Genomic DNA, 27,139 nt, shown 5'->3' on the forward strand with positions numbered 1-27,139 from the left:
TGTGTCCGTTCCTAAATACAATAGAGGTAAAAATGAAAAAAAAATGAATTCAATACTGCGCTTCCGCTTCTTGTTTTAAATTATTCATTTTTTAATCGCTCTCTAAAGTATAAAATCTGTAATTATATAAATTACTTGTATAATTTTTATTATGAAATATAAGTTGTATTAATATTTAATAAATAAATCTATGATTATCGGAGAATATTAATTTTCTTGTTTTTTATTTTATCTTTTATATTTATTTTCTTGAATCTTTTTAATTTTGAATAAGAATCTTTGTCCTTGCGATATGATTTTTCTCTGTTATTGTGGAACGCGTTTTCTATGCTCTTGTGGCACGATCCTCATGATTTTCGGTACGTTTTTTTGCATACTTTTGCGGTCGTTTTGGTTCTCGCACAAAAACTATCACAACATTTATTTTCTAAATGGTTAGTCGATGGTCATGTATAGTCAGATCTCCTCTTTTGGTAAAAGGTTGTTTGTCGATGTAATCAGAATAGTGTAGCGAAGCATTTTGTTAGATTAATTGGTTCGCTCTTCACTCCTTTATCATTTCGTCAAGAGGTCTCATTCGACGGAGACAATGAGTATGTATGAAGGTTATTAGCTTTTGATATTCGTCTTCATTCTCAGTAGAAGGTTTTAATTTTCTTTGTATTTTTAAGTGTATTATTTACTTTCGTATGAGTATTTTTAGCGACTATTGTCTCCAAATTTATCTCTATTTTTTATGCGTTGAAATTTTTATTCCTTCCATTATTAAAAAAATCTAGTTGTCATTATTAAAAAAAACAATTCATTTACACATGTTATATTTTTTTCAATTTATTTAAATATAAAAAACTGTAATAACGACAGTTATATATATATATATATATATGTTAAATACATATTAGAATATAAAAAAGGTTTAATAAAAAAAGTGCCTAAATTATAGGCATTTTTACCCAAAAATCATCCTAACAGTAAATAATTACTTGTTAGGCACAGTTTCTTCAAATATTATCGATCTATTACACTTTCTGATAGGTGGATGGAAGGTGTAGATCAAGAAGTGCGTCTTCCTGGGGGTACGTCTGAGCTGGCACCACGATGGAAAGACGCGACTCATGAAGCTCGTCTTTGCGGGGTTTTCTGACACGGGGGAAGGCGCATATCATGAAGTGCACCTTCCATTATTCCCCTTCAATTATTGCCTCTACCATCCAGCTCTTCCGGCCAATTACCCATCCCCCTCCCCCTATAAATACCTCCTCGAATCCAAATATCAAACCACACTAAAAATACTTTCACATTATTCCTTCTGTCAATTTCCTCTATCAAGCTAAATAGATTTTGTTATAATTTTTAGAATGCAAAATTATTTTTATTACATTATTTTTATTTCATATTTAATTATTTGATCAAATTTTATTGTACTAATTATTTTTTATTACTTTTTGCGGTTGTAAAATGGATGACGGGATCATATCTCGAGACATTTTGTGTCCAACCTGTGACAGGCCAACCACCCACGACCAAAATCCTCATACTTTCGTAACTGGTCGAACACCTAAAAAGGTATAAATGAAAGATTTCATTTTAGGATTTTGAATCCTAAAATCCCTTTGGTTGTAGTAATCGGCCGTTTGATTGGATGCGACGGTCAGTCGTTTTTCGTTTGGTCAATCGTGATAGTCGATCGTGGAAATTGATCGTGACAGTCGGCCTTTGACTGTTTGAGGGGAGGAGGGGGAAGGGAGAGGGGAGGGTTTTTTTTATAAAAAATATTTGATTATTAAAAATTCAAAAATTAAAAAAAATAACGATAGATACCTAAAAGTATAACAGAGAAAACGTTATATACCTATTTTTAACGAAAAATTCTTTAAGAACCAAAACATTTTTCGAGACATAATTTATGCACTTATTTTTATATTAAGCCTATAATGTAATTTATAACTTACTTATTATTATAACTAATTACACTTATTTTTAATTGAAAATTGTTGAAGAAATCAGGCTAAAAACTAAGTAAAATATAGAGTTATAATTAATCGTAAATTCATATTTTTGTTTATAGTTCTAAACTATACCATTTATTAATTTTAGGTGTAAAATAATTTTCGTTAAAGTAAATGTTTAATTTTTTTCGTTATTCTTTTAAGTACCCATGCTATAACGGTCATTAAAAAATTGTCAACCACCGAAAACATGACATATGTTATATTTATAAATTTTTGAAAATTTAAATGATCTTAGGTCGTTAAATAAACCGAACAAACTGATAGCCTACTGATAATTATGATGACCTAGACCTAACATCAGTCATCCTATAGTTGAAGCATTAATATAGTTGAAGCATTTCACTCAAAACTAAGATAAATAATAGAGTAAAGTATACAAAAAGATTTCGATTATAGGACATTATTTTATTAAAAGTTATAAAATGATCTTTTAACTCTATAGTATTGTTTTGTTGAGTCCTTTAATTATTAGAAGTTATAAAATGATTGCTCGATTATTCATTTGTTCCAAATTAATCATTTTTCGTTAAAAAATTGATGATCATTTGAGTTAGATGTTAACACACCGACTGAGATGTGATAAAATTATATTTTGATAATATCTATTAACACCATCGTTACTTTCAGACACAGACTCAACGGCATAACTTTTCAAGCACTGACCCGACGATATAATGTAAACAGAGACTTGATCCATAAAATACAACTCAAACATTTCTAGAATTAGATTTTATTATATCGCAATGAGCATGTTAATCTTTAGTTCAAAAGATCTCTAATTTTTTAACAACAAAGAACGAGTTTAAAACATATAAATAATCAGGTGACTATTTTACAACTTTTAGATGTGAACGAACTCAACAAAGCAGAATCTTTTAGTTAGGGATATTTTATAATTTTTAATAATTGGGGGATTCAACAAAGTAACACTCTATAATCGAATGATCGTTTATATATTACCCTAAATAATAATCAACAATAAATATATATAATTAAAATAAAGGCAAAAAGGCATCAAAGGTCCCTATACCTAAAATAACCAATGTGACCCTCATATTATTTTTTCTCAATGTGACCCTCAAACTCAGAAAATAATTTTAATATGACCCTTTGACCAATTTTTTCATCATTGACTGTTACGATGCTGATGTAGCAGTCCACGGTGGTTGATAACGTGACGGGTGGCATGTTAGATGGGCTAAATTGGTAACTCAAACATGACAGATGGACTGAAGTGTCGGCACCGTGGACTACCACATCAACATCGTGAACTATCACGCCAATACCGTAACGGTCAACGACGAAAAACGTTGGTCAAAAGGGTACATTGGGTTTGTCTTCTGAGTCGGTGGGCCAAATTGAGAGAAAAAATAATACGATGATCACATTGATTTTTTAAAAGTACATGGACTTCTGATGTATTTTTCCCTAAAATAAGAAATGGTTTCTAAAAATAAGAAATGGTTTCTACTAGAATTCAATTTCTTGATTTCGCCAACAATCACAAAATCTTTCCTAAACCAAAATATACAACCGGAGGAAACAAATTTACTACCGAACCAAACCAATTATCCAGAATTTTCAAACACACGCGCCCACACGCACAGACGCGTTTCCGTAGCCAACATTGAAAACTTGAGCAAACAGAAAACAATGTGAGTCGGTTCATGCCTGACTCAGTCGTCACCTTCGTTTCTTCAACTTTCCATGACGTTTCCTCCTCCTCTTTTCAACTCCGTCCTATTTAAACCAATAAACAATTTAAACAAATCTGCATGCCTATTTCATCTTCTCCCTCCCCATTTTGACCACTTCAATCCCCTCTTTTTCGCCATTTCTAGTCGCTTTGATCTTCGATCTTCAATACCCTTTTCTTAAAATCTAATACAATCAAAGATATTCATGTTTATGATTTGATCCTGTTTTTGAAGCATACTGAAGATGAACGATCTGTTCTCAGGCTCTTTCTCTCGCTCTCGAAGCGAAGAAGCTTCCCTTGATCACCACGTAATCGAGATGACGCACGCCTCCTCCTCCGCCTCCGGCGGCGTTGACCTCCACAAGTTCTTCGAAGATGTGGAGTCCATCAATGACGAGCTCAGAGAACTCGATAGGCTGAAGGACGACCTCTCGTCGTCTCACGAGCGGAGCAAGACTTTGCACAACGCGAGAGCCGTGAAAGAGTTGAGAGCAAAGATGGATGCTGATGTGGCCATGGCTTTGGAAAAGGCCAAGGTGATTAAGGCCGGGTTGGAAGAACTTGACCGCTCCAACGCCGCCAGCCGGAGCTTGCCGGGGTTCGGTCCGGGTTCTTCTTCAGACCGGACGAGGACATCGGTTGTGAGCGGCCTGAGGAAGAAATTGAAGGATTCTATGGAAAGTTTTAGTGGATTGAGAGAAAAGATCTCGTCGGAGTATAGGGAAACCGTTCAAAGAAGGTATTTCACGGTCACCGGAGAAAACCCAGACGACAAAACTCTTGATCTTTTGATTTCGACAGGTCAGTTTAATCTTTTTTTCTTTCTTTTTTTTTTAAATTTTTATTAATCATGTTGTATTTAAACCGAGTCGAGTTTAATTAAGTTTAAAGTTAAGTTTAATTCAACTGAAAAATTTGTAAACCTAAAATTATCGTATTTGATTTGTACTCGAAATCAAAAATTAAAATTTAATTTGAGAGTCGATTTTATGATTATAAGTTTAATTTATATCAAACAAAATCAGAATAAGGTTATATACACTTCCTTTATGAGAAGGGATCATTTGAGTCTATCCAAATAGATACTATGTTTACATATAGATCCCAATCTTACGTTGTTACATTCCATTTAAGATTAAGGATATATGTCATCAGGATTTCTTTTTACATATCTCGAGAAAACTTACATTTGTAATCTTAAATATACGAAAATGTTAATATTATTAATAATTAAGTTTAAAAGATTAAAAATCTAATATATTATTTTCTCGAGTTGCTCGAGATATTTAAGTCAGATTTTAAGCAGTTTATTTCATCTCGTTCAAAACTCAAATTAAATTTAACCTCTAGCTAAATCTATTCAAATCGAATATCGATTGAACTTTGATCGAATCAGACTCGGGTTTTTATATATCACAAATGTTGGGAATTTGTGTGTTACATTTGCAGGAGAGAGTGAGAGTTTCCTACAAAAGGCCATTGAAGAACAAGGGAGGGGTAGGGTTTTGGACACCATCAATGAGATTCAAGAACGGCACGACGCCGTCAAAGATTTGGTGAAGAATCTCCAGGAACTGCACCAGTTGTTCTTGGACATGGCGGTGCTGGTTCAGGCTCAGGGCGAGCAGTTGGACGATATAGAGAGCCATGTGAACAGGGCCAATTCATACGTGAGAGGTGGAACCGAGAAGCTTCAAACCGCTAGGAATTACCAGAAAAACACCCGCAAATGGACTTGTTATGCCATCATACTTTTGCTGCTCATCATCTTGTTTGTGGTGCTGTTCACTGTAAGACCATGGGAAGACAACGGCGGCGGCGGCGGCGGTGGAAACAGAAGTCCGACACCAACGACACCTGCTCCACCACCGCCTCCGGCTACAGCTTAATCGTATGTTGAGATGTTAGCTATGCGATTAGAGTAAATTACAAATTTCATCACTAAATTTTACTATCTCTCATATTTTACTCATTGACCTTTAAAAGTTTTTAATTTCCTCATTGAACTTAATACATTATGTTTTTTTATTATTCCGCCTTTAAATAGTTAACAGTGTTAAAATAATACGTTTTGAAAATAAAATTTTCACCAAAATGACGTCGTTTTGTATTTATATAAAAACTCATTTATAATCTCGTTAAAACGACTGAGTAACAAAAAAAACTTATCTATTAAATTCATTGAGGAAATTAAAAAAAATTAAAAGTAAAGTAAATAAAACAAATGATAATAAAATTCAGTTATCAAATTTGTAATTTATCCTTTTTATTATACATTCTTTCTTCCTTGTAACTAGTTCTTTTTTTTCCTACTCTTTGTTGCTGCATATGTACTATTTAATAAATACATATTATCTTTTCCAACGAGTGTTGGTACAAGTAGTTGAAATTCAAAAAATTTAGCTTGTATGGTCAAGTTCACAAATTTTACTGCCGTCACTCTTGTTGGGCAATTTGTAAATTCTTATGTAAATCTCAATTGAGTCTTAGATATACCCTGGTCCTTAACTAGGTGACCCACCCCTGATTTAAACTTTATGTAACAAAAAAAATACATATTTGGAGTGTTTGACATACAATTTTTTGAATAATTTTTAGCTTATTTGAGCATAAATAGTTGATTGATAGTCAAATCCTCTATTTTTAGTGTTTATTAAACATCTTTTTTAAAGAGTTTATTGTGCAAAATAAACTGAAAATGAAAAAGCTGGAAAATCCAACGGTTTGAAAGAGCTGATTGCAAAATAAGATGTTAAATGACATATTTAACCTTATTTTTTTCTATAATTACATTCATACCATAAAATCTAATATAATGAAATAGTATTCATCCTAATATATTTAAGCTGAAATTTTATTTTATTATTCTATTTTTTAGTTGTAGATTCTCAAATATATTTTAGTTAAGAAAATATAGCAAAACATGAAAGCAAAAAAAAAATGTAGCGTTAATATTTTATACAAAGTTAATAGTATGTATCAATCTCACGATGTTAATACTTGTAAATATTAAATTTAAAAAATATTCAAATTTTTTCAAAAATATTCACTTATTTTCTTAAGGAATTTTTAATTCATTGTGAAAAACATTTTATCCGAATAATTTCACCCCAATAAAGACTTAAGTATTATAAAATATATGTACTTAACAACTAAATGTATCATACCCTTATTTGCCATTTTACCCATATTAGCTAAATTTTACCAAACACTTCTATATAAACAGTTAATAAAATCAGTTTCTTAAATCAACTAATTAAATCAATTGGTCAAACCAACTACTGAAATCAACTACCATCTATCATCTATTTAGAATTAATAAATGCAAACTTAAGTTCATTCACTTATTCATAATTACACAATTCAATAAGTAACTTCAATGGTAAAAAGAAAATGTTTCTCCTTTAATGCTACGAGTTCGAACAATTACATCTATAAAATATATATGCGTTATCAATAATATTAAGAAAATTTTGAACACCCATCTTAAAACACGTCAATCAGGCATAAAAAATACACAAATACTCGAATAATTTACATGTAACTCATTTTTAAATAGAATAACATATATTTCAAAACTTAAAAGTAGAGTGAATCATCTCCCCTTGCTCTATAATTTACATGTAACTCATTTTTAAATAGTTATTGACAAAGGGAAAGAAGAAAAAAAATTCATTTCAACTCAAAATCTGCAAGTGAAAGGCAAATATATCTGCATGATCTTCTTGATCCTCCTTTAAATGGTTGTCCCTTGTTCTCATATGTAAAGGGTAAGGGGAGGTAAGATAGTGGCTGCCCCCAACACCAGATTGAGAGCAGCTCCCGTAGAAGACCCTCCAAATTATGAAATGCCGTCCGTGGGACTCGATCTCACGACCTCAAGATTAAGAACCTTGTGCTCTACCAACTAAGCTGCATAGTCATCTCATCTTCTTGATCCTCCTTTAAAACCACATATTTGTTTTTACAAGTCTATCAAACGGTGGCACTCGAAAGCAATTCGCTGCTTTCGAGACTATTTCCGGCATCTCCTTCGGGTTCAGTCGAAGGAGCACGGGGAGTTCTATCCGCAGCCAAATTTAAACATAGAGGTCGGCCTTCAACTTCCTGCAAGTATGATCACAATGGAACATAAATTAAAAGGCTAAACAAACGTCAATCATGATTTGATTCAGTAACTGAGTCTTACCACTCCATTCATGGCGCTTAGAGCGGCCTCGACGGTCTCGGCCGACTCGAAAGAAACGAATCCGAAACCTCGAGATCTTCCGGTATCCCTTTCGTAGATGACCTTAGCACTCAACAAGCCAGGTTGGGTAACAAAAGCCTCCCTGAGACCTTCCGAACTGACTCGCCAACCGAGGTTTCCCGCATAGATCTTGTAAGGGCTGTCGATAAAGCTGGTATAACCTCTACGAATCCTTGGTCCCATTACTTCCCTCTCACCTCCTCTTGGAACCTCCGGGAAGTTCACCTTCACGGTCCGACCTCCGACTTGCTGTTAACAAACAGAAATGAGAACTGTAAACCTAGCTAGCATTCACCAAAACTTTCTGGTGCATGAGCTAAATCTGGAAAAGGAACACAAATGAAAATTTATACAGAAAAATCATTGCACTGGCACTCACTCCCATCCATCCAAAACTAGAACCAGATTGAAAAACACAGAGATTCTGATGAAATAGTGTTCTACATATTGAAAATATGAGAGCTCTTCGATCCTAAACAAAACTACACCGTTCTCGGCATCCAAGTCGAATCAATTCCACCTCATAGAGACTTAAAAATCCAGCAATTATCATATAGTCTTCTCGAATCCAATGTTCGAGGATCGAAGAGTATACTATTTTTTAGTGGTTTCAGGGTTGTCAAGGGTGGAAACCGGAAAGTTTTGTGCGGCGACGACTCGAAGAAGATGAATTATGTAAGATCAAAACCCGAATTCAAACAGCAGTTCCTCTAACAATCAACACCGAGTGGTTGTTTAATCAAGAAATGCAAATAAATTAGTGATAAAAAGCTACTTATGGTCTTTACGTTCATACATTTAACATATTTCACTGGGAATCAAAACATCATATAAATAAATTAAGGTTCAATCAATGGATAATATATAAGTAAAAGAATCAACTTACAGATCCATCAAGCAGCCTAATTGCTTCTTTGGCCTCATCAATGCTCCCCATTGTTACAAAGCCAAATCCCCTGCTCCTATCCGTGACTCGATCATAAACAATCTATTGAACACGATTGTGCAAGAGAAAGCCATAAGATCAAAAAAGAACAAAGAAAATCAAATAGGATTAGGGACGGTTAATGAGTTGAGCAGCTCGAACTCGACTCGGTCAAAACTAGATTAATGTTTGATTCAGGTTGACTCGAGTCGAGTTTGAACTCAACTTGAAACCTTAATAGATTGAGTCGAACACTGCCCAATTTACGATTCACTCGCTCGATAAAACTCGAATGGAATTAGTTAAAAAGAACACAAACCTCGACTTTAGCAACACGACCAGCCTCACTAAAAATCTCAGTTAACTCCGAAGAAGTCATTGAATAAAGCAAATTCCCAACATACAACTTCCCTTCATCACCACCGGTCTCCAAAACCTTTTCTTCAGCTTCCTCTTGCATTTCGGCCTCTGGGTATTGTTCTTCAGTGCTTTGGTCATCCTGGGTAACTTGAACGCCGTCGAAAGAAGCTGAAAAGAAAGGTAAACGTGGAAGAGATAGGGGAAGGGGATTGAGGGTTTGGGTTTTGAGGTTGAAGGGTTTTAAGCGCTTAGAATTGAGAATTGAAGGACGAAAGTGAAAGGGTTTGGTGGTATTGTAGAGTGAAGAAGATGAAGCTGCAACTGTTGCAGCCATGGAAAGTGTGGCAGCTGACATATTTCTGCGGAGCAAAGAGATCGAATGCAGGAATGGATGGCCAATGAAAGTACTGAAAGATAATGGGATATTTTTGAAGGGCGAAGATGGATAAGGTTCTGACAATATTTGGTTTGGTATTTCCATTTAGTTGGTCCAGAATTTGGATTATAGACTTTGTGTTGGGCCATACTGATTACACGAACCGGAAAAAATAAAAGGGTAAACTACGTGTTTAATATCTAAATTATCATTTTTGATATGTTTTAGTACCTAAATTTTCAAAAAAAAAATCAAAAGCATATTTAACGTTTAGTTTTTATTTCATTTAAATATCCCGTCATTAAAAATTTTAGTTTTAGTTTTATTTTAGTATCCCAGTTCAAAATTTAACTTTAACTTTTGAAAAGATTAAAAGTATAGGTACTAAAATAGACAAAAATTAATAGGTTTTGTACTAAACGTATTAAGTTTTTAATGAAGAGTACTAAAATGAAAGAAAAACTAAAATTTAGATATGATATTGAAAAAAATAAAAGTTTAGGTACTAAAACTAACTAAAATTGATAGTTTATGTGCTAAATGCGTAATTTGCCAAAAAATATAAAGAATACAAATGATCCCTTATTATTTTGTTGAGTCCCTCAACTACTAAAAATGATAAAAATTTTGTCTAATTATAGGACACTATTTTGTTAAGTCATCCGTCTATCAAAAGTTACAAAATGATCACTCTACGATTCATATATTTCAAACTCATACTTTTTGTTAAAAAAATTACAACTATATGAGGTGGACACTTATTGATTAAGATACAATAAAATCATATTTTAATAATGCCTAGTGTCACCACTGTTGCTTTTAAGCACTGACTCAATGACATGATATTTCAAGCATTGGCTCGATGACATAATATAAACAAAAAATTGATCCAAAAAACACAACTCAAACAGTTTAGGGATCAAATTTTATTATATCTTAGTCAACATGTTAACATGCAGTTCAAACGGTAGTCAATTTTTTAAAAGAAAAAGACGAGTTTTGGAACATATGAATAATCAAATAATCATTTTATAACTTTTAACAGTCGAAAAACTCAACAAAAATAATACATTATAATTAGAGGAGTCTTTTATAATTTTTATAGTCGAGACTTAACAAAATATTGTACTAGTCATGAGAACATCTGTGTAATTTATCAAGTAAATAAAAATAAGGGTAAAATACATAAATGGTCCTCGACTATAAGGTATTGACTGAGATATGATATAATATGAACCTAGAATCTCAAACAATTATCATATTTCAGTTAGCAGGTTAACGTCCAGATCAAACCACTACCAATTTTTTTAACAAAAAAGTACGAGTTTTGAACACAATGAATAGTCTTGTGACCATTTTTTAATTTTTAATAGTCGAGAGACTTAAGAAATCAACTTCCTATAGTCAGAGGACCATTTTGTAACAATAAACAATAATTTATAGTCGATGGACCATTTGTGTACTTTACCCATAAAATAAAAACAAAAATAAAAGGAAAAGATACCCCCTTCGTTCTCGAAACCGAAAGGAGCACCGGTTTTAATTTTGGTTTAATACCAAAATAAGTGCCCAAACTATACCCAAAATCTCAAATAGGTGTCTAAACTATTTTTTGACCCGTCCAGGTGTTTAACAATACAAACGTTACATATTTAGGTGCCCGAATCGTCAACAACGTTAATTTCTTCCGTTAAGTGACACATAGCACAATATGGTGGATTTAATTTATTTTTTTAGAAAAAATATTATTATATTGTTTAAAAAATCCCAATTTCTATTAAATTATAAAAAAAACTTCAAAATACCTAAAATTCTCAAATCATATCTTTAACCTACCGTCGCCGCCCTTTGTGACCACGACCACCATCGCTGATGTAATCCCTGCCATCCTCCTAGTCATACGTTATCGTAGTTGCCATCAATTGGTCGTCGAGATCGCGTGAGATCGTGATTTTCATCCTATGGTTCGTGGGGTATAAAATGTCGATTTTTCGCCGATCGAATGTTGTTTGATCACGATTCCATGGGGGTTTTAGTTGTCGGGGGAGATGAGATCAAGTGGAGCTTCGTCAACGGTTGACTTGGGTTTAGGGGTTGAAATAAAGGTTTTCAAAGTTTTTAGGATTATTTCAAGATATTTATGTTTTCTTTAAAAATATATATAATTTTATTTTTTTTAATTTTAAATGAAATTTTTAAAATTACCATATTTTTAACATGTGTCACTTAACGAGAGAATTAATGTCATTGATAGCCCGAACACCTAAATGGTAACGTTGGGTACCTATTTGAGATTTTGGGTATAGTTTGGAACTTATTTTGGTATTAAACCTTTAATTTCAAAAAAAAAAGATACCCTTCACCTAACGGTCTCTCGCCACTCGCCAGTCTGGTTCGTCCAATTAACAAATCGTGCCCGTTCATCATTGCTGACAAACACAGATCAACGGCCCAGATCTCTTCCAAACTACTATTCACAACCTTTCTTCCCAAAAGAGACTTCCTGTTCATAACAGAACTCTTCCATCTTCCAAAAACACAGAATAAATCCTAAAAATCTCCGCAAATTTTGAATATAAATACATATAACCCAACTTTAGATTTCTGTAAAAGCGAAACCAGATGGAGATGATGATCCAGTACAACCGGTTTATTGCACCCATCTTGCTCCTCTCGTTGATCCTAGTTCTTCCCTTGGCCGTCGCCAAAGACGTTAGATATTGCGGTCGGTTCCTCTAAACCCTAGCTTCGGTGCGTTTATTTTGAAATTAAAGTGATTTTGATTTCGCTAATCGATGAAAATTCTTTTAGTTTTTATCACAATATCGTGTTTACTTGGAACATAAATGAATTGTGAAATAGATACGCGAGCTGAGTATGATGTAAAGGTTCAAGGTGTTGAGATTTCGCCTAATCCGATCGCCCGGGGAAAGCCTGCTACCTTCAGCATCGCTGCAACAACAGGTAAGAATCAATTTTTTTTTTTCAGTTTCTTTGTTGATTGAAGAGATGTTATTTGATGCTAGAAAGTAGAAACAAGGGGTGGTTATCGAGTGAGTAGATCGAGAGTTGGGCAGTGCCCGACTCGTGCTCGTTAAATTTTTTTTTGTTCGACTCGTTGCTCGTTAAGCTTGTAAAATTTTGTTCGACTCGTTCTCGTTACAAAAACTTGGTGATGAACTCGTTGATCGTTAAACTAACTAGAAATTTTACCTTGTTTTTTAACTAACATATTAAAAACGTTATTGAAAAAATTCAACGATATATAATCAATTCTAAAAATAAGAAAATCTATGTCTATTCACTCTATTCATTGTTGCTTGCAATCACCAAACTACAAAATATTATATAAAAAATAACGAGCTATTCGTGAACTTATCTAGTCGAGTTTGATTTTGTTCGACTCAACTCGTTAAACTCTCGATTCGAGCTAGAGTTTGAGTCGAACTATCCCGAGTCGAGTATTTATCGAGTTTTGGTCGAATTGATTTCGGCAGCTCACGAGCTGATCAACTCATTAAGCACCTCTACTAGAAACCATATAAGTTTGGGGCTTGCAGAATATGGGTATAATTAGGACACGGACCTAAGAATTTTAGGGACAAAAACATAATATCAATAAAAAATATAAGAAAATACTTAAAATTATTTATCTCATGGTATGGCGGTAGGATCCTCCATGCATGGAAGAAGTTTGAGAACTTGTGTATATTTGTGTTAGAGACATTCTGATGATGATGGTGTTTGTCATATGCAACCTAAATCTGTAGTGTTCTTAGCTTTTAATTGAAGGGGCTAGCTTTGTTTGCTATAATGATGTACAGGTGCAGCTATCGATGGGGGGGGGGGGAAATTGGTGATCGTGGTTTCGTATTTTGGATGGCACATTCACAGCGAGACTCACGACCTTTGCGATGAGACATCTTGCCCTGTGTCCACTGGTGATTTTGTGGTTTCTCACTCTCAAGTTTTGCCGGGATATACTCCTCCTGTAAGTCTTAAACTTTAAAGTCCGATTAATTGTTGCTGCCAAGTTGGATTCTTCTTCTTTAATGTTTGCACCAATGTTCTTGCATATCCATAACAGCATAAGAGTTAAAATGGGTTTATTCCAATCTTTCTATCTAGTTTTACTTTGTGGATTAGTAGTTTTTTGGTTGTTGTGTAACTATTGATATTTGATATGTTAATCGAGAGTGATCCTCCTAATCCAGTTTGATTCATTCACCAGCTTCAGGATTCGAACCTATGATATTATTTAAGGGATCTAATGTCTCGTCCCTAAACTAACTTCTTGTCGTTAGGAATTAACAGTTTTAAAGGAAGAGGGAGAACAACTTTTGTTTTCCTTATCTTTATTATAGTAAAAAAGAAAAGAAGAAGAAGAAGAAGAAGAAGAAACAAAGCAAATAAAAGGAAAAAAGAAAGTCAATATGGTTTGTCCTTTCCTTCTCTTTTGATATATTTCATGGAAATTTTGGACAAATACTTCATAATTTCTAGTAAAAACATAGGAAGATAGGTGTTATGTCATGTCATGTAGCTTCCCATTCATTTGCTCAGCTTCTCATTAAGCTTAGAAATAAAGGGTAAACTATGCATTTAGTATCGAAACTATCAGCTTTAGTCTGTTTTAGTACATAAATTTTTTTATTTTTTGTTTCAATTTAGTACCTCACCGTTAAAAACTTAACACATCTAATACCTAAATTATCAATTTTGGTCCATTTTAGTACCTAAACTTTCAAGTTTTTCAAAACTTAACGTTAAATTTTGAAAGGGGTACTAAAATTAAACAAAAACTAAACGCTAGGTATGATTTTGAAAAAATTGAAAGTTTAGGTACTAAAATAAATCAAATTGACAGTTTTGATATTAAATGTATAGTTTACCCGGAAATAAATCCCCATTCTTTCTTTGCTGTTCTCTGTTCAACATAATACAATAAAAGGCTATTTTCTAGATTTTCGTATATGAGACTGTGACTAAAAGGTTCTTCACCATCTTCATATGCATTTGATTTTTCTTCGAATAACTGCTAGTTGAGAAGTCTAAAATTTGCTTCTGTTCATGTGATCGATCACCGAAAAAATCAAACAATTTTAATTTCAAATGACGACCTATAGAACAGCACAGACATAAGATTTTATGTTAGAAGTAAGAACTTATAGAAAATTATATTAGAAAATATCTAAACTATTGTGTGATCGCCCCCGAACACTCTCTCGATCCATTCATGTTATTAAGGCCAATGAGATTATTGAGATGTAATGTGATAAGGGGCTTTTCACCATACTCAACCTCTGAGGCCATCGACAAATTTTAACCTTGTGCAGGGCTCATACTCTCTGAAAATGAAGATGTTGGATGCTAACAAACATGAGTTGACATGCATCGGGTTCGATTTTAGCATCGGGTTCGCATCATCTGTGGCTGATGTTTAAACACCAGAATTTGGAACAAGAACAATGCCTTTAAAGCGAAATCCATGTAAAGTACTCTATATGTTGCATGAATGTTCTTATCATGCATGTCTTACTTCGATTGCTGTCTTTGTTATCATGAAAGTTTAAACTGTTATGTTTAGCTATGGTAAATTGCATTGCCGAACGAAGCGGTTTTCTCATGTTACTTCCTTTGTCCCACTAAATGTGTCTCTTTTTTATACATGTATCACAAGGCTCACATCAAAGGAAAAAGTAATAACTCTTCCAAATAATCCACTCGTCCAAGCCTTGGAAAAGAAGACCAGAACAACAACAGACTTGCTACGACTTTTTTAATGGGATCTGATCTTATTTGGTCAACATGTCTTTTTGAAATACATCCGTCTGTCTCTTATCTTTCCAACGGTTCCAACTCTCGTTCGTTTTTGCAAGTGCTGATTGCCTTGTGCCTTCGAAGCTTCTTCTTCTGGAGTTCTTTCAAGTTTTTGTGAGGAGATTAATCTTCACACTCTAATTTGCCTTTTCATCACGACTAGGAGGGTTGGTTAGAGCCATATTATCGTGTTTGCCTTTTCATTGCGACTAGGAGGGTTCGATAGGACACTTATCCATCTATTTTCCACAAATTCATCCTCACCATCATCATCTTTACCGTTCACCTTCATAAGGGAGCCACCTTTTACTATTCATCCCCTTTGTTCTTCATCGAGTCTAGAGTTTTCTAAGTTTGATTCTTCAACAAGAGCAACGATATTAATCCGCCACCGCTTCCCTATCATTTTTTTTAAATTATCTCATTCATAATATTATATTAAAAAAATAACAAACAACAACACTTATATTTCCTTTTTACCCTTTTATGTCCCTCTTTTTTACCCCTATCAAAACAAATCGATAAATCTATCAATTATCTTTTAGGGAAATTGTCATTTCCCTTTGTCAAATATATCTCCTAAAACTAAGTGCATAGTCAATATAAGCGACAAATTATGGGACGGATGAAGTATATTATTAATCGATGTAGGGACAAAATCAGGATTGAACTTTGAGACGATAAATTGATTAATTTTGAAATAAATAGGATATCTAAAATTGAATAAATAATAAAATTTAATAAAATTACGTTTGATTTCATTAATTTTAAAATTAAAGGGTCTAAAAAGTAATTAAACCAGGAAAGTAATGATCTTCCTTACCAGATAATATTATAAAATCAAATTAAATATTTGAGGATTTTATTGTAATTCATTGTATTGTGGTCAACTTTAGCAAATATGGAAAGAGAAAAGAGTTGAAATCACGAAAATGATAAACATAATATCATATTGGAGTTAATTGTGTTATATGTATTCAGACTATGACTCTCATTTTAAATTGGTCCTTAAACTTTTTAACATTCTATTTTCATCCATAAATTATGATTCTCTTTCTAAATCAGTCCCTAAACTTTTGAATATTATAATTTCATCCCCAAATTCATCCAAATATGTAATTAGTTTCAATCATAGTTTAACCTAAATTTTGTTTTTCTTCAAAAAAAACATATAATAATACAACTTGGACTAACGATTTCATTAATAAAGAATGTGATTTGTACATACGTATAGTTTGGGATGAAATTGGAATTCTCAAAAAAGTTTGGGGATCAATTTAGAAAGAGAGTCAATAGTTTAAAGAAGAAATTGAAATGTTCTAATTTCATCCCAAATTCATCCAAATGTGTAATTAGTTTCAATCATAGTTTAACCTGAATTTTGTTTTTCTTCAAAAAAAAACATATAATAATACAACTTGGACTAATGATTTCATTAATAAAGAATGTGATTTGTATATACATATAGTTTGAGATGAAATTGAAATTCTCAAAAAGTTTAGGTACCAATTTAGAAAGAGAGTCATAGTTTGAAGATGAAATTAAAATGTTCAAAAGTTTGAAGACTGGTTATCATATTGTGATAACCATTTTTGCAAAAATAGGCCAAAGAAGTGAAGTACTAAAATAGCTTATAGACAAAGAAGAAATAAGAAATAGCATTATCAATCTTTGACCAATTAAACCTAATTCCACACATTTTGGGATTATTGGTTATTTTTCTAAATTTATACCTAATAAATTTATTATATTTAAATATTAAATATTTATATTCACGTTTCTTAATCCAATTTATCTAGGCCAATAACATTTAATATTCTAAAAAAATTAATAACATTATTGGTACAGTTGATATATAAGTGTTATTTTTCTTAAATTTTAGTACATGATTAATCATAAATTAAATCCACTTGAATAATTTAGTTTAAATAGAGAGAATGTATATATATTATTTATTTTAAATAAATATTATTTACTTCTTATTTTTATTATTATTATTATTATTAGTATATTAATTAACCTTAAAGAAAAAATTTAGCCGTCGATCTTCATATAGAGTCAACAATCTTATTGGGTAAATTATATGTATAACCACTTAACTATAGTTTCCTTTCACTTTGAGAACCTATTTTACAATTTTATCAATCAGATCATTTAACTATTTTTTTGAATTGTAATGTTTCGCAAGGTTACACTATGACCTTAAATACAGAGGACCATGGATGTCCCTTTTAGAATGATTTAAAGTAGACAAGGGAACAACACTAAACAAAGTGACATTAGGATGTATTGGGACTTCGGTCTTTACAAGAGCATCCGCTATCATGTTTGCTTCCTGGGGAATTCGTTCAAATTGTGTTTCCCGTTGTCGTCGACGTAGACTTCAAATGGTACAAATCAGGTAGTGAGGACACTCAACGCTAACTTCTTCATTTCCAATGAGCTTGATGGTCTCAGGACAGTCAAATTGAACGGTGACTCTATCGAAACCATTCTTCCGAGCAGTATTAAGTCCAGTAAATATACCCTACAGCTCTGCCTGTATAGGTGAGCAGCAACATGAGAAGTGAGTGAAGCCAAGGATCTGCTACCCTGCACATTCGCGAACGTCTCCTCCAACAGAGTTATATAAAGTATCTTTCGAAACTGCTCCGTCAGTGTTAATGCAAACCCATCCTAAAGATGGCCTTCCCCATTATATAGATTGAGCGATGGTTTGTGAGACACCAACTCGTGTGGGAGAAGAAGTTGTGAAATGTCTCGCCCAAGTGAAAATAGATAATTAAGTCACCTGTCTTTAAGTAGGTAGATCAATAGAATTGAAAAATTAATGACCAAAACAAAAATAGATAATAATTAAGCGGTCATACATAGAGTTTACCCATCATAACCCAATTAAAACACGTAAAAGGCTGAAGCATTTGTAACGGAAAAACCTGTCGTCTTTCTTCTCTTCTCATCTCTGTTTTCCATTTTTTTCTTTTCCCTCTTGAAAGGGGAGAGGAGGAAAGGAATATATATATATATATATATATATATATATAAAACATTAAAATGCCATTGTTTCTTCTTTGATTAAAGAAATTAATAAAAGCCTCAAATTCCCATTCTTTTCTTCCTTTCCCTTCCCTTCCCCTCCTTTTCATTTGCCATTTTTCTATGTTTTTCATTTCTTTTTTCTGAATTTTCAGATCATTGCCATGGCCTGTGATTGTGTATTTACATCAGGTTCTTGAAAATTTATTGTTTTTTGTTTAATTGAGATTAAAGGGTATATTAAAAGGTCTTCAAAGATTAATTTCTTGTTATTTTGATGAAATTGTTTGCCATTGGATCCTTGGTTTTGATTGCTTTTTTCCCCCATTGTTGAAGGTGTAGGGAGGGCGGTTTAGATTGGCGAAAGCTCCATACTGATGATATTTTGCAGAAGCCAAACAAACTATAAGGATCAAGGAGAAGAGGAAATGAGGATTTACGTTGTTAAAAATATCGTTTGGTTTTAGATTTGTTGGATGATTGGAGAAGAAGATTAAGGTGCGAGGGAATTGAGAGTCGTTTCAGCTTTTTTTCCAGATGGGAGGTGTTTGTTCGATTTGCGGCGGCGGCCCGCCGAAGAGGAGAAGAAGAACGAAACCGAAGGCGAAAACGCCGAAAATAAAGAAGGCGAAACTGAAGCCGGAGCCGAAGCCGAAGCCGAAGCCACAGGTGCTACTGCCGATGCCAATTCCAGGGAAGCCGCGGTTCAGAAGGATCCCCCTGAAGAGATGAAGATTGTCAAGGATGAGAAAGAACCGGAGAGGAAATCCAAATCCAAACGCAAAAATCGAAAATGACACATAGACAACAATCGATGTCGATGAAAAGGCAACAGTCGTCGATGTCGATGCAAAGGCAACAGTCGTCGATGTCAATGTCGATGCAAAGACAACAATCCAAGGCTTCCCAGAGGCAACAATCCAAGTGTCACCCCCAAAGACTCGAATCCAAACCGTCGGAGATCGCGGTCGCAGCAGCGGCCGCCGTGGTGGCGGGGACGGCCAACAAGGAAGAGCCTAAGGGCGAAGCCGCGAAACCTCGGAAGCCCCATAACGTGAAGAGGCAAGCATGTGCAGGGCTAAAGGTGGAATCTGTTCTACAAACCAAGACAGGTAATTTGAAGGAGTATTATAACTTAGGGAAGAAGTTAGGGCAGGGCCAGTTCGGGACAACTTTCCTTTGTGTGGAGAAAGGTACAGGGAAGGAGTATGCTTGTAAATCTATTGCCAAAAGGAAACTTGTGACACCAGAAGATGTTGATGATGTCAAGAGGGAAATTCAGATCATGCATCACCTGGCCGGCCACCCTAATGTCGTCACCATCAAAGAGGCTTACGAGGATTCCGTGGCAGTCCACGTTGTCATGGAGCTGTGTGCTGGCGGAGAACTCTTCGATAGAATCGTACAGAGGGGGCATTACTCGGAAAGAAAGGCGGCCGGTCTCGCAAGAACTATAGTCGGTGTTGTGGAAGCCTGTCACTCCATGGGAGTAATGCATAGGGATCTCAAGCCTGAAAACTTCCTTTTTGTTAATGAGAAAGAGGATTCACCCCTGCAAGCCATCGATTTCGGATTATCAATATTCTTCAAGCCCGGTACGTTCGGAATTTAGAATTCTTGTAGGTATAGTTTGAATGTGATATTCAGGATTGAATGCATAACACTTTGGTGCATACATAGGAAAAACATATTAGAAACTTCATATATCTAGAGCATTATATTCCGATACCGATGTACGGCTATACATCGGATACAGATCAGTTTTATGCATGGTAAAAACATATTTGATACTTCTTCACAATGTTGTGAAGCTGTATGCGCAATCTGCAATGGTGTTTTTTTCCTGATTAAGGTCTTTAAAAGTTCAGGTGATGTCTTAAGCGATGTGGTTGGAAGCCCGTACTATGTTGCGCCCGAGGTTTTGCGGAAGCATTATGGTCCGGAAGCCGATGTGTGGAGTGCCGGGTGATCGTTTACATTCTCTTAAGCGGTGTGCCTCCTTTCTGGGAGGTCAGAGTTCATCGGTTACCATTTCTGTTTCTAAAAATTTTGCACTTTGGGCACAATTGTTCTATATCTGCTTTTTTATCTGTATACAGAAACCGAACAAGAGATATTCGAAGAGGTTTTGCACGGTGAACTCGACTTCACGTCTGATCCTTGGCCTAACATCTCCGAAAGCGCGAAAGATTTAGTGAAGAAAATGCTCATCGGGGACGTGAATAAACGGATAACTGTGCACGAAGTACTGCGTAAGTCTCGTTTACTAGCAGCAAGCTAGGATGAGTATTAGAGGACTTGTATGCAGAAACATGGTTGAGGCTTGTTTTAATTCTCGGTCGATGTTCGGTTTTCGATCGTCATTGCTCACTGTTGCCATGGCATAGCATGATAAGACTTGGTTTAACTAGATGACTTCTCTTTGGTGTTTCATTATGGAATTTCAGGAACTTGCTGATGATTTCATTTTGGTTCCTTTCAGGCCATCCTTGGGTACAGGTCGATGGCTTGGCTCCGGACAAGCCGCTCGATTCGGTGGTCTTGAGCCGTATGAAGCAATTTTCGGCAATGACAAGCTAAAGAAAATGGCCTTAAAGGTAAGCTTGTGCCTCTGAAACAACTTTGGTCCATAAAATTTTGATCTTAGACACTTGGCTACCTTTCATTTTACCTTTCAGGTCATTGCACAGAGACTCTCTGAAGAGGAAATAGCTGGTCTGAAGGAAATGTTCAAGATGATAGACGCAGATAACAGTGGTCAAATCACATATGATGAGCTCAAAGTTGGGTTGAAGAAATTTGGTGCCGATCTCGATGAGTCCGAATTCCATGCTCTAATGAAGGCCGTAAGTCCGATTTCGGTTATCGAGATCATATGATGTACTACATACTCCAAACTAACCTACTCCGATCCTTTCTGTTTGCTCGGGAATCGCAGGCAGACGTGAACAACAACGGCACGATCGACTACGAAGAATTCGTGGCCGCGACACTGCATCTGAACAAGATCGAAAGGGAAGACAATCTCATGGCCGCCTTCTCGTATTTCGACAAAGACGGCAGCGGCTACATCACTCAAGACGAGCTGCAGAAGGCTTGTCAAGAGTTTGGTATCGAGGAGATCCACCTGGACGAAACGATCGGAGAAGTCGACACCGATAACGTAAGCCTAGATGTATGCATGCTCATGCAAGACAACCTTGGACTGATTTTGTCGTGGTTTTTGCAGGATGGCCGGATAGATTACAATGAATTTGTGGCGATGATGCAGAAGGGAACCCTGAATCTGGCAAAATGACACTCCTCACCAATGGGGTCAGAGTAGAGGCATTGGCACCTAGTTGACGAAATACAATCGTTTAGGGGCCTCTATTTAGTGGTTTTATTTTTATTTTTTTCGTTTTGCTGCCCCAAAAAACTTCAAAGTTTGAGGACTCATCATTCATTTCATTAATTCATCAGGGACCCAATCTATTTGAGTTCCCTTGATGGTCCTTAAAATGTTTGTACAGATTTTTGAAACCCCTGCTGCATTGACTCCTTTTCTTGTTCATCCATTGTTAAACTACAAATATACTAAGAAAAGCATCGATAAATGTTAACACCCACGACTCGATTTAATCCTATAATACAAAATATGACTTTATTATGGTAAATCACACAAATGGTCCCCTGATTATATGGTATTGTTTTATTAAGTCTCTCAATTATTAAAAGTTATAAAATAGTCCTCTGACTATGTAGTGTCGCTTTGTTGGGTCCCTCGATTATTAAAAGTTACAAATGGTCACCTGACTATTCATTAGCTTGCAAACTCGTCCTTTTCGGTTGAAAACGGATGGTATTCTTAGTTGAACGTTAAAATATTCACTATGATATGATAAAATCTGATCATAGAATCCCAAACGATCATCATATCTCAATCATTGTGGCAACGTCTAGCTTAAACAACTGTCAGTTTTCAACGAAAAAAGGACGAGTTTTAAACATAATGAATAGTCGGGTGACTATTTTGTAATTTTTAATAGTCAATGACTTAACAAAGTAAACATTCCATAATCGGGTGACTATTTTGTAATTTTTAATAGTAGAAGGATTTAATAAAGTAGTACCCTATAGTAGGGAGATCAATTGTGTATTTTACTCTTTTAATATTAAAAAAATGAAATGACAACTTGAAATGATACTAATGTTAGTTAAGCTGTCGAGAAGTGGAAACCAGGTCGCAGATATGCTAGCGAAGATGGGCGACAGGTCCTCCTATACTTGTACTAAGTTCGAAGAGCCCCCGGAGAGGTGGTGCAGCTGCTGTATGAAGATCAGCAGAATAGTTAAGCCGTCTATATCTTACGCAAAGCTCTTCCTTGTGTTCTTTGCCGTGCTTTACCAGGGTTATGTCGCCGGACGAAAACCAGGGACAACGCTCAAGCCCTGCTTTTTCACGAGCCTCGATCTCCGTCGTTCACCTCTTATGGCCGTCGTGTTCTTCCAATCACGATCTCTGAACAACGAATTCAAAAACACGTTTGAATTTGTATACGTTGTTTTCGTTGTTCAGTATTGTAATTTGAAGAACATATTCATCGGCATAAAAGGAAAATCATTCATGTACTAGGAGATGTTCATTTGAATCATTTCCCTTCCAAGACATCGTTTTCGAGATTCCAAGAATCACAAAGAGCAATTTAAATTACGTTTTCGGTTGCACTGTGTTTATCGCGACTGTGATAATAGTAGGTGTTATTTGATCATTGTAAGCATCGCATTAGTGCAATAATCCAACGGCGGCAACTGCTGGCGCAATACAACCGTTCCAGCAGTACCGACAGCAACAACGACACCCCTCGGAACAAGACCAACGGCAAGTTCGGGGAGCTCTGTGGTGGTACGACCGCCGACGTTACGGCGGTTTGCAGCTGTTTCCCATGCGGGGTGGGCCGTGGGCAACCTGGTGGTTCTAGCAGTATACAAGGTGCCCGCGGGGCTGTGCCGCAAGGCTCTCCGGAAGAAACAGCCACAGCTGAAAAAGCTGCACAAAAAAGGGGTGCTTCAACCCCACTTCCGAGTCAATGATCACGACTCGCTTCGTCTACATGATTATTCCCAAGACGCCGATCATCCGTCGGGAGAAACAGACAAAGCTGCGATTGAGCTGGAAAATGAAATGTGGGATAAGTTTTATGGCACTGGGATTTGGAGAAGCCCCTCTCAACACGAAGGAGAAGCACTCTAACACAAAATCAAAAGGGGTTTCCAGCTGTTCTCTTTGCTTCTACTCTCTTTCCAGCACATATATTCCATGGTTCTTTTAAGCGAATGTATTTCTCTTTTGTTTGAGAGAAATGGAGTGGTGGGATTTTCTGTTCTTTGTTATCAATGGTGAAATCCAAATGGAATTCGCCTGGATCTTGTGGAATGCATGTAATGGAATGTACGTAATATGTTAAGATTTGGATTGTCGCCTTCAAATCTTCGTGTTCAAACCCTTGAATTGAAAAAATTATTAGATCAACCCAACGTGGTTCGTAGTCCTAATCAATAATATTTTTCCATCTCATTTTTTTCAAGGTGAATGTTCACCTTTTTACTACATGTAAATAAAGAGCGGACATTTATCCAGAAGTTATTTTAAAATCGATGGACGTGATTCACTGAGATCATAGATGACGTGATGAGCCGAGACCATGGAATAATTTTTCATGAGTTGTGTTAAGGTTGTCTCGAATCATGAGTTTTTCGTTTAACTTGGTAGTCATAATGTCTTGCTAGAGACCACTTATCACTTGTAGGATGAGATGTGATTTTATCTACTGCTAACGTTAATTGAACATATATGGTCGTACATTAAGAATGAATAAAAATGATTGTGGTTATTACTCTTAATAATAACTTGAGATAGTCAAATTATTTTAAATTATATTTTAAAAGAGTTATTTATTATTCGAATTAAGAAGTTAAATTCATATTCTTTTGACATAATATTATATTTATTATTGTTTCTTTATTTGATTTAAATTGTTATATAATTTAAAAGGGGTTTTAAATTAATAATAATTAAATTAATTAATTAAAAATTGAGGATTTAGTCTAACCCTAACCCTAATCAAATCATATATGTTATATGCACGAGGTAAAGTCAATCACTTTTACAATCGTCCAAAACCTAAACCACAAAGAATGTTTCATGAAAAACACATTAAAACTAATATTCTATAATCATTTGTCGTTCGTTTGCGTATGAATACTTGTAGAGGGTGATCGTCTTTTAAAAAGATGGCACATTTAAAAATCGAAAGAAAATTAGAGACAACATAGAAGGTTTTTTCGAATCAAAAAATAAAATAATTTCACAATTTAGTATGATATGCATAAGATCCTATGATTAATCAAGATTATTTAAATTTTCGTTGCGTTTTTTGGTGCTCGATTTTCAATAATAGGATACTCTACCCTAGCCGTATAGGACACTCACCTATTTCGTTAAGAAGAAAACGGATTTGATTTCGGCATTGCTCTATGATGTGAACCAACTCAAATTTTGCATATCAAAAATTCATATAAATAATAAGTAAAAATATTGACCCAATCGGTTCCATTGTTCTAACAATGGTAAAATTGAACCAAGAGGTCCCTTTTTCTTAAAAAAAAGGGGGGGGGGGGAACTTGCGATGCACGCCACCAACTTGATGCAAAAATATGGGTTGGAATAAGCTTTGACCCCTCTGCCATGGGCTATTAATTATAAATTAAATATAAATTATTTAAAATAAAAGGTAAATTATATTAGTGATCACCTAACTATTGTCCGTTTTCATTTTAACTAATATTTTTGAAATTTTGTCAATCAGTTTTCGTGATTATTTAAATGAATTCATTTAAGTCATTTGCTGTTAATATTTAACGGAGAATGTAATGTGGTAGTTAAAATATTTGGTAAAATTACACATTTGATCACTGTTACTTATATATTCTATTAGCTTGGTCCTAATCTTAATAAATTAAAATAAATTTAACCCTCAAATCTTTAATTTTAAAAGTTGTGACATATTCTATATTTATAACAAAACAAAATTTTTACTAAAAATTTCATTTATGGTTCTCATAAGCATCCCGTCAATGGTACCATAACCTCTTTTGATTTTAAGAAAAATATAGTCGATTAACCCATGCATATAATATTCACTACACAAAATTTTTTAACCTACTACTATTTATAAATGACATTATACTAGAAAAATGTGATATTGTTTAACATGTAAAACTAAGAAATTTTTATCCAGTAAAATTCTAACAGAAAAAGGTGACACATATTTCTTTCACGTTTGCCACAATCTTCCTTTAAAATTTTAAAAATCCACCTCCTATCATAAAATTTCATGTCCATTTTTGATAAAAGTTTATACTAATAAGATTCTCGGTGGACTTAGCATGGAAAATTTTGCATTAAGAGATTAATCTATATCAAAAAGGCGATAAATTTAGTTTGCTTTAAATTTAATATCATAAATTATTGCTTGAGTTATTCAATTTTTTTAGAAAAAAAGTTTTGTTATAAAAATTTTTTTTTTGTTATAAATATAGAATATGCCATAACTTTTATAATTAAAATAAAAAGTTAAATTTTGGGTCATTATAAATGGTACCATTTGATTTGATGGTTAAATTTATTTAATTTATTAAAATTAGGATCAAATTGATAGAACATATAAGTAACAGTGACCAAATGTGTAATTATACCAAATGTTTTAACTTCCACATCAGCTTCTCCGTTAAATATTAACGGCAAATGGTTTAATTGAATGCATGTAAATAGTTGAGTAACATGATTGGCAAAATTTCAAAAATATTGGTAAAAATGAAAAGACGCAATAGTCAGGTGGTCATTGATTTAGTTTACCCTTTATTTTAAATAATTTATCTTTAATTTTTTTAATTAATTTATAATTATACTTTAAGTTATCTAAAATTTAAATTTTTATAAATTAAATTAATAGTCTTCGTCGTTAGTGGTGCTCCTCACTACTCATCGAGCATAGAAGAATCATACTTTTAATTAAAGTGTTTGGTATTACACTAATTATAAGTTGTTTGAACCATCCGAAAATATTATACATTCCACATTTCCACACAACTTTTAAAAGTCATCATGTATTTCAAACGAATTTCAATAAGGATCCTAACGAACACTTTAATTAAAAAGATTTTGTGTTTATTTATTAAACGAACGAACATGAATAAGATATTGTGTTCGTTTAATTAAATGAATGAACACGAACAGATTACTCATTCGTTCATTTATGTTCGTGAACATTCAATAATATGTTTGTTCGTTTATGTTCGTTTACTTTCGTTCGTTTATGTTCGTTCATTTAGGTTTAGGCCAATCTTTCTAGACACATTTAAAATATTAAGGTAAAATAGTTTTTAATCTTATACCCATTAATATTTTAAATTTTAATTAATTTTAAATAAAAAAACTTAAAACAATTAAATATAATATAATCTTAAAATTGTTAAGGAAGAAGAAAAAGTCTATTTTCAAATCTTAATCTTATTGCTCATGCCTCACGCTATTTGATCTTTGTCCATTGTTGTCTAGCGCTCTTCATTAAATCACGAAGACGACCCGGTCGGAGCCTCAAAGTAAATTTTTTTCAAGATT

General features: G+C 34.2%; 3 protein-coding genes and 1 pseudogene across 4 annotated transcripts; 3 read left to right on the forward strand and 1 right to left on the reverse strand.

Moving 5' to 3' along the window:
• The first annotated feature begins 864 nt into the window (after positions 1-864).
• LOC120142996 (putative phosphatidylglycerol/phosphatidylinositol transfer protein DDB_G0282179) lies at positions 865-15,156 on the forward strand. Of its 2 annotated transcripts, none has more exons than XM_039157428.1 (5): positions 865-889; positions 12,212-12,346; positions 12,484-12,585; positions 13,446-13,612; positions 14,958-15,156. In XM_039157428.1, the coding sequence occupies exons 2-5, from the start codon at positions 12,244-12,246 to the stop codon at positions 15,063-15,065; spliced, it is 480 nt and encodes a 159-aa protein (XP_039013359.1). In that variant the 5' UTR covers positions 865-889; positions 12,212-12,243; the 3' UTR covers positions 15,066-15,156. The 2 variants fall into 2 exon arrangements, with proteins under 2 accessions (XP_039013359.1, XP_039013358.1); XM_039157427.1 differs by having other exon boundaries at positions 865-884; positions 12,205-12,346.
• Positions 3,777-5,806, forward strand: LOC120142993 (syntaxin-121-like). The gene is made up of 2 exons (XM_039157425.1): positions 3,777-4,512; positions 5,161-5,806. The coding sequence occupies exons 1-2, from the start codon at positions 3,954-3,956 to the stop codon at positions 5,598-5,600; spliced, it is 999 nt and encodes a 332-aa protein (XP_039013356.1). The 5' UTR covers positions 3,777-3,953; the 3' UTR covers positions 5,601-5,806.
• LOC120142995 (RNA-binding protein CP33, chloroplastic-like) lies at positions 7,260-9,657 on the reverse strand. Its single transcript, XM_039157426.1, has 5 exons — positions 9,205-9,657; positions 8,847-8,948; positions 7,901-8,209; positions 7,654-7,818; positions 7,260-7,445 (listed from the first exon to the last, which is right to left on the reverse strand). Exons 1-4 carry the CDS (start codon positions 9,598-9,600, stop codon positions 7,687-7,689), a joined length of 939 nt encoding a protein of 312 aa, XP_039013357.1. The 5' UTR covers positions 9,601-9,657; the 3' UTR covers positions 7,260-7,445; positions 7,654-7,686.
• A 3,982-nt stretch (positions 15,157-19,138) lies between the features above and the next one.
• On the forward strand, positions 19,139-21,890 carry LOC120143019 (annotated as a pseudogene).
• The last annotated feature ends 5,249 nt before the right edge of the window (positions 21,891-27,139 follow it).

This window comes from Hibiscus syriacus, unplaced genomic scaffold (genome assembly GCF_006381635.1).
Source record: "Hibiscus syriacus cultivar Baekdansim isolate YM2019G1 unplaced genomic scaffold, ASM638163v2 tig00110833_pilon, whole genome shotgun sequence".
Taxonomy (NCBI): Eukaryota; Viridiplantae; Streptophyta; class Magnoliopsida; order Malvales; family Malvaceae; genus Hibiscus; species Hibiscus syriacus.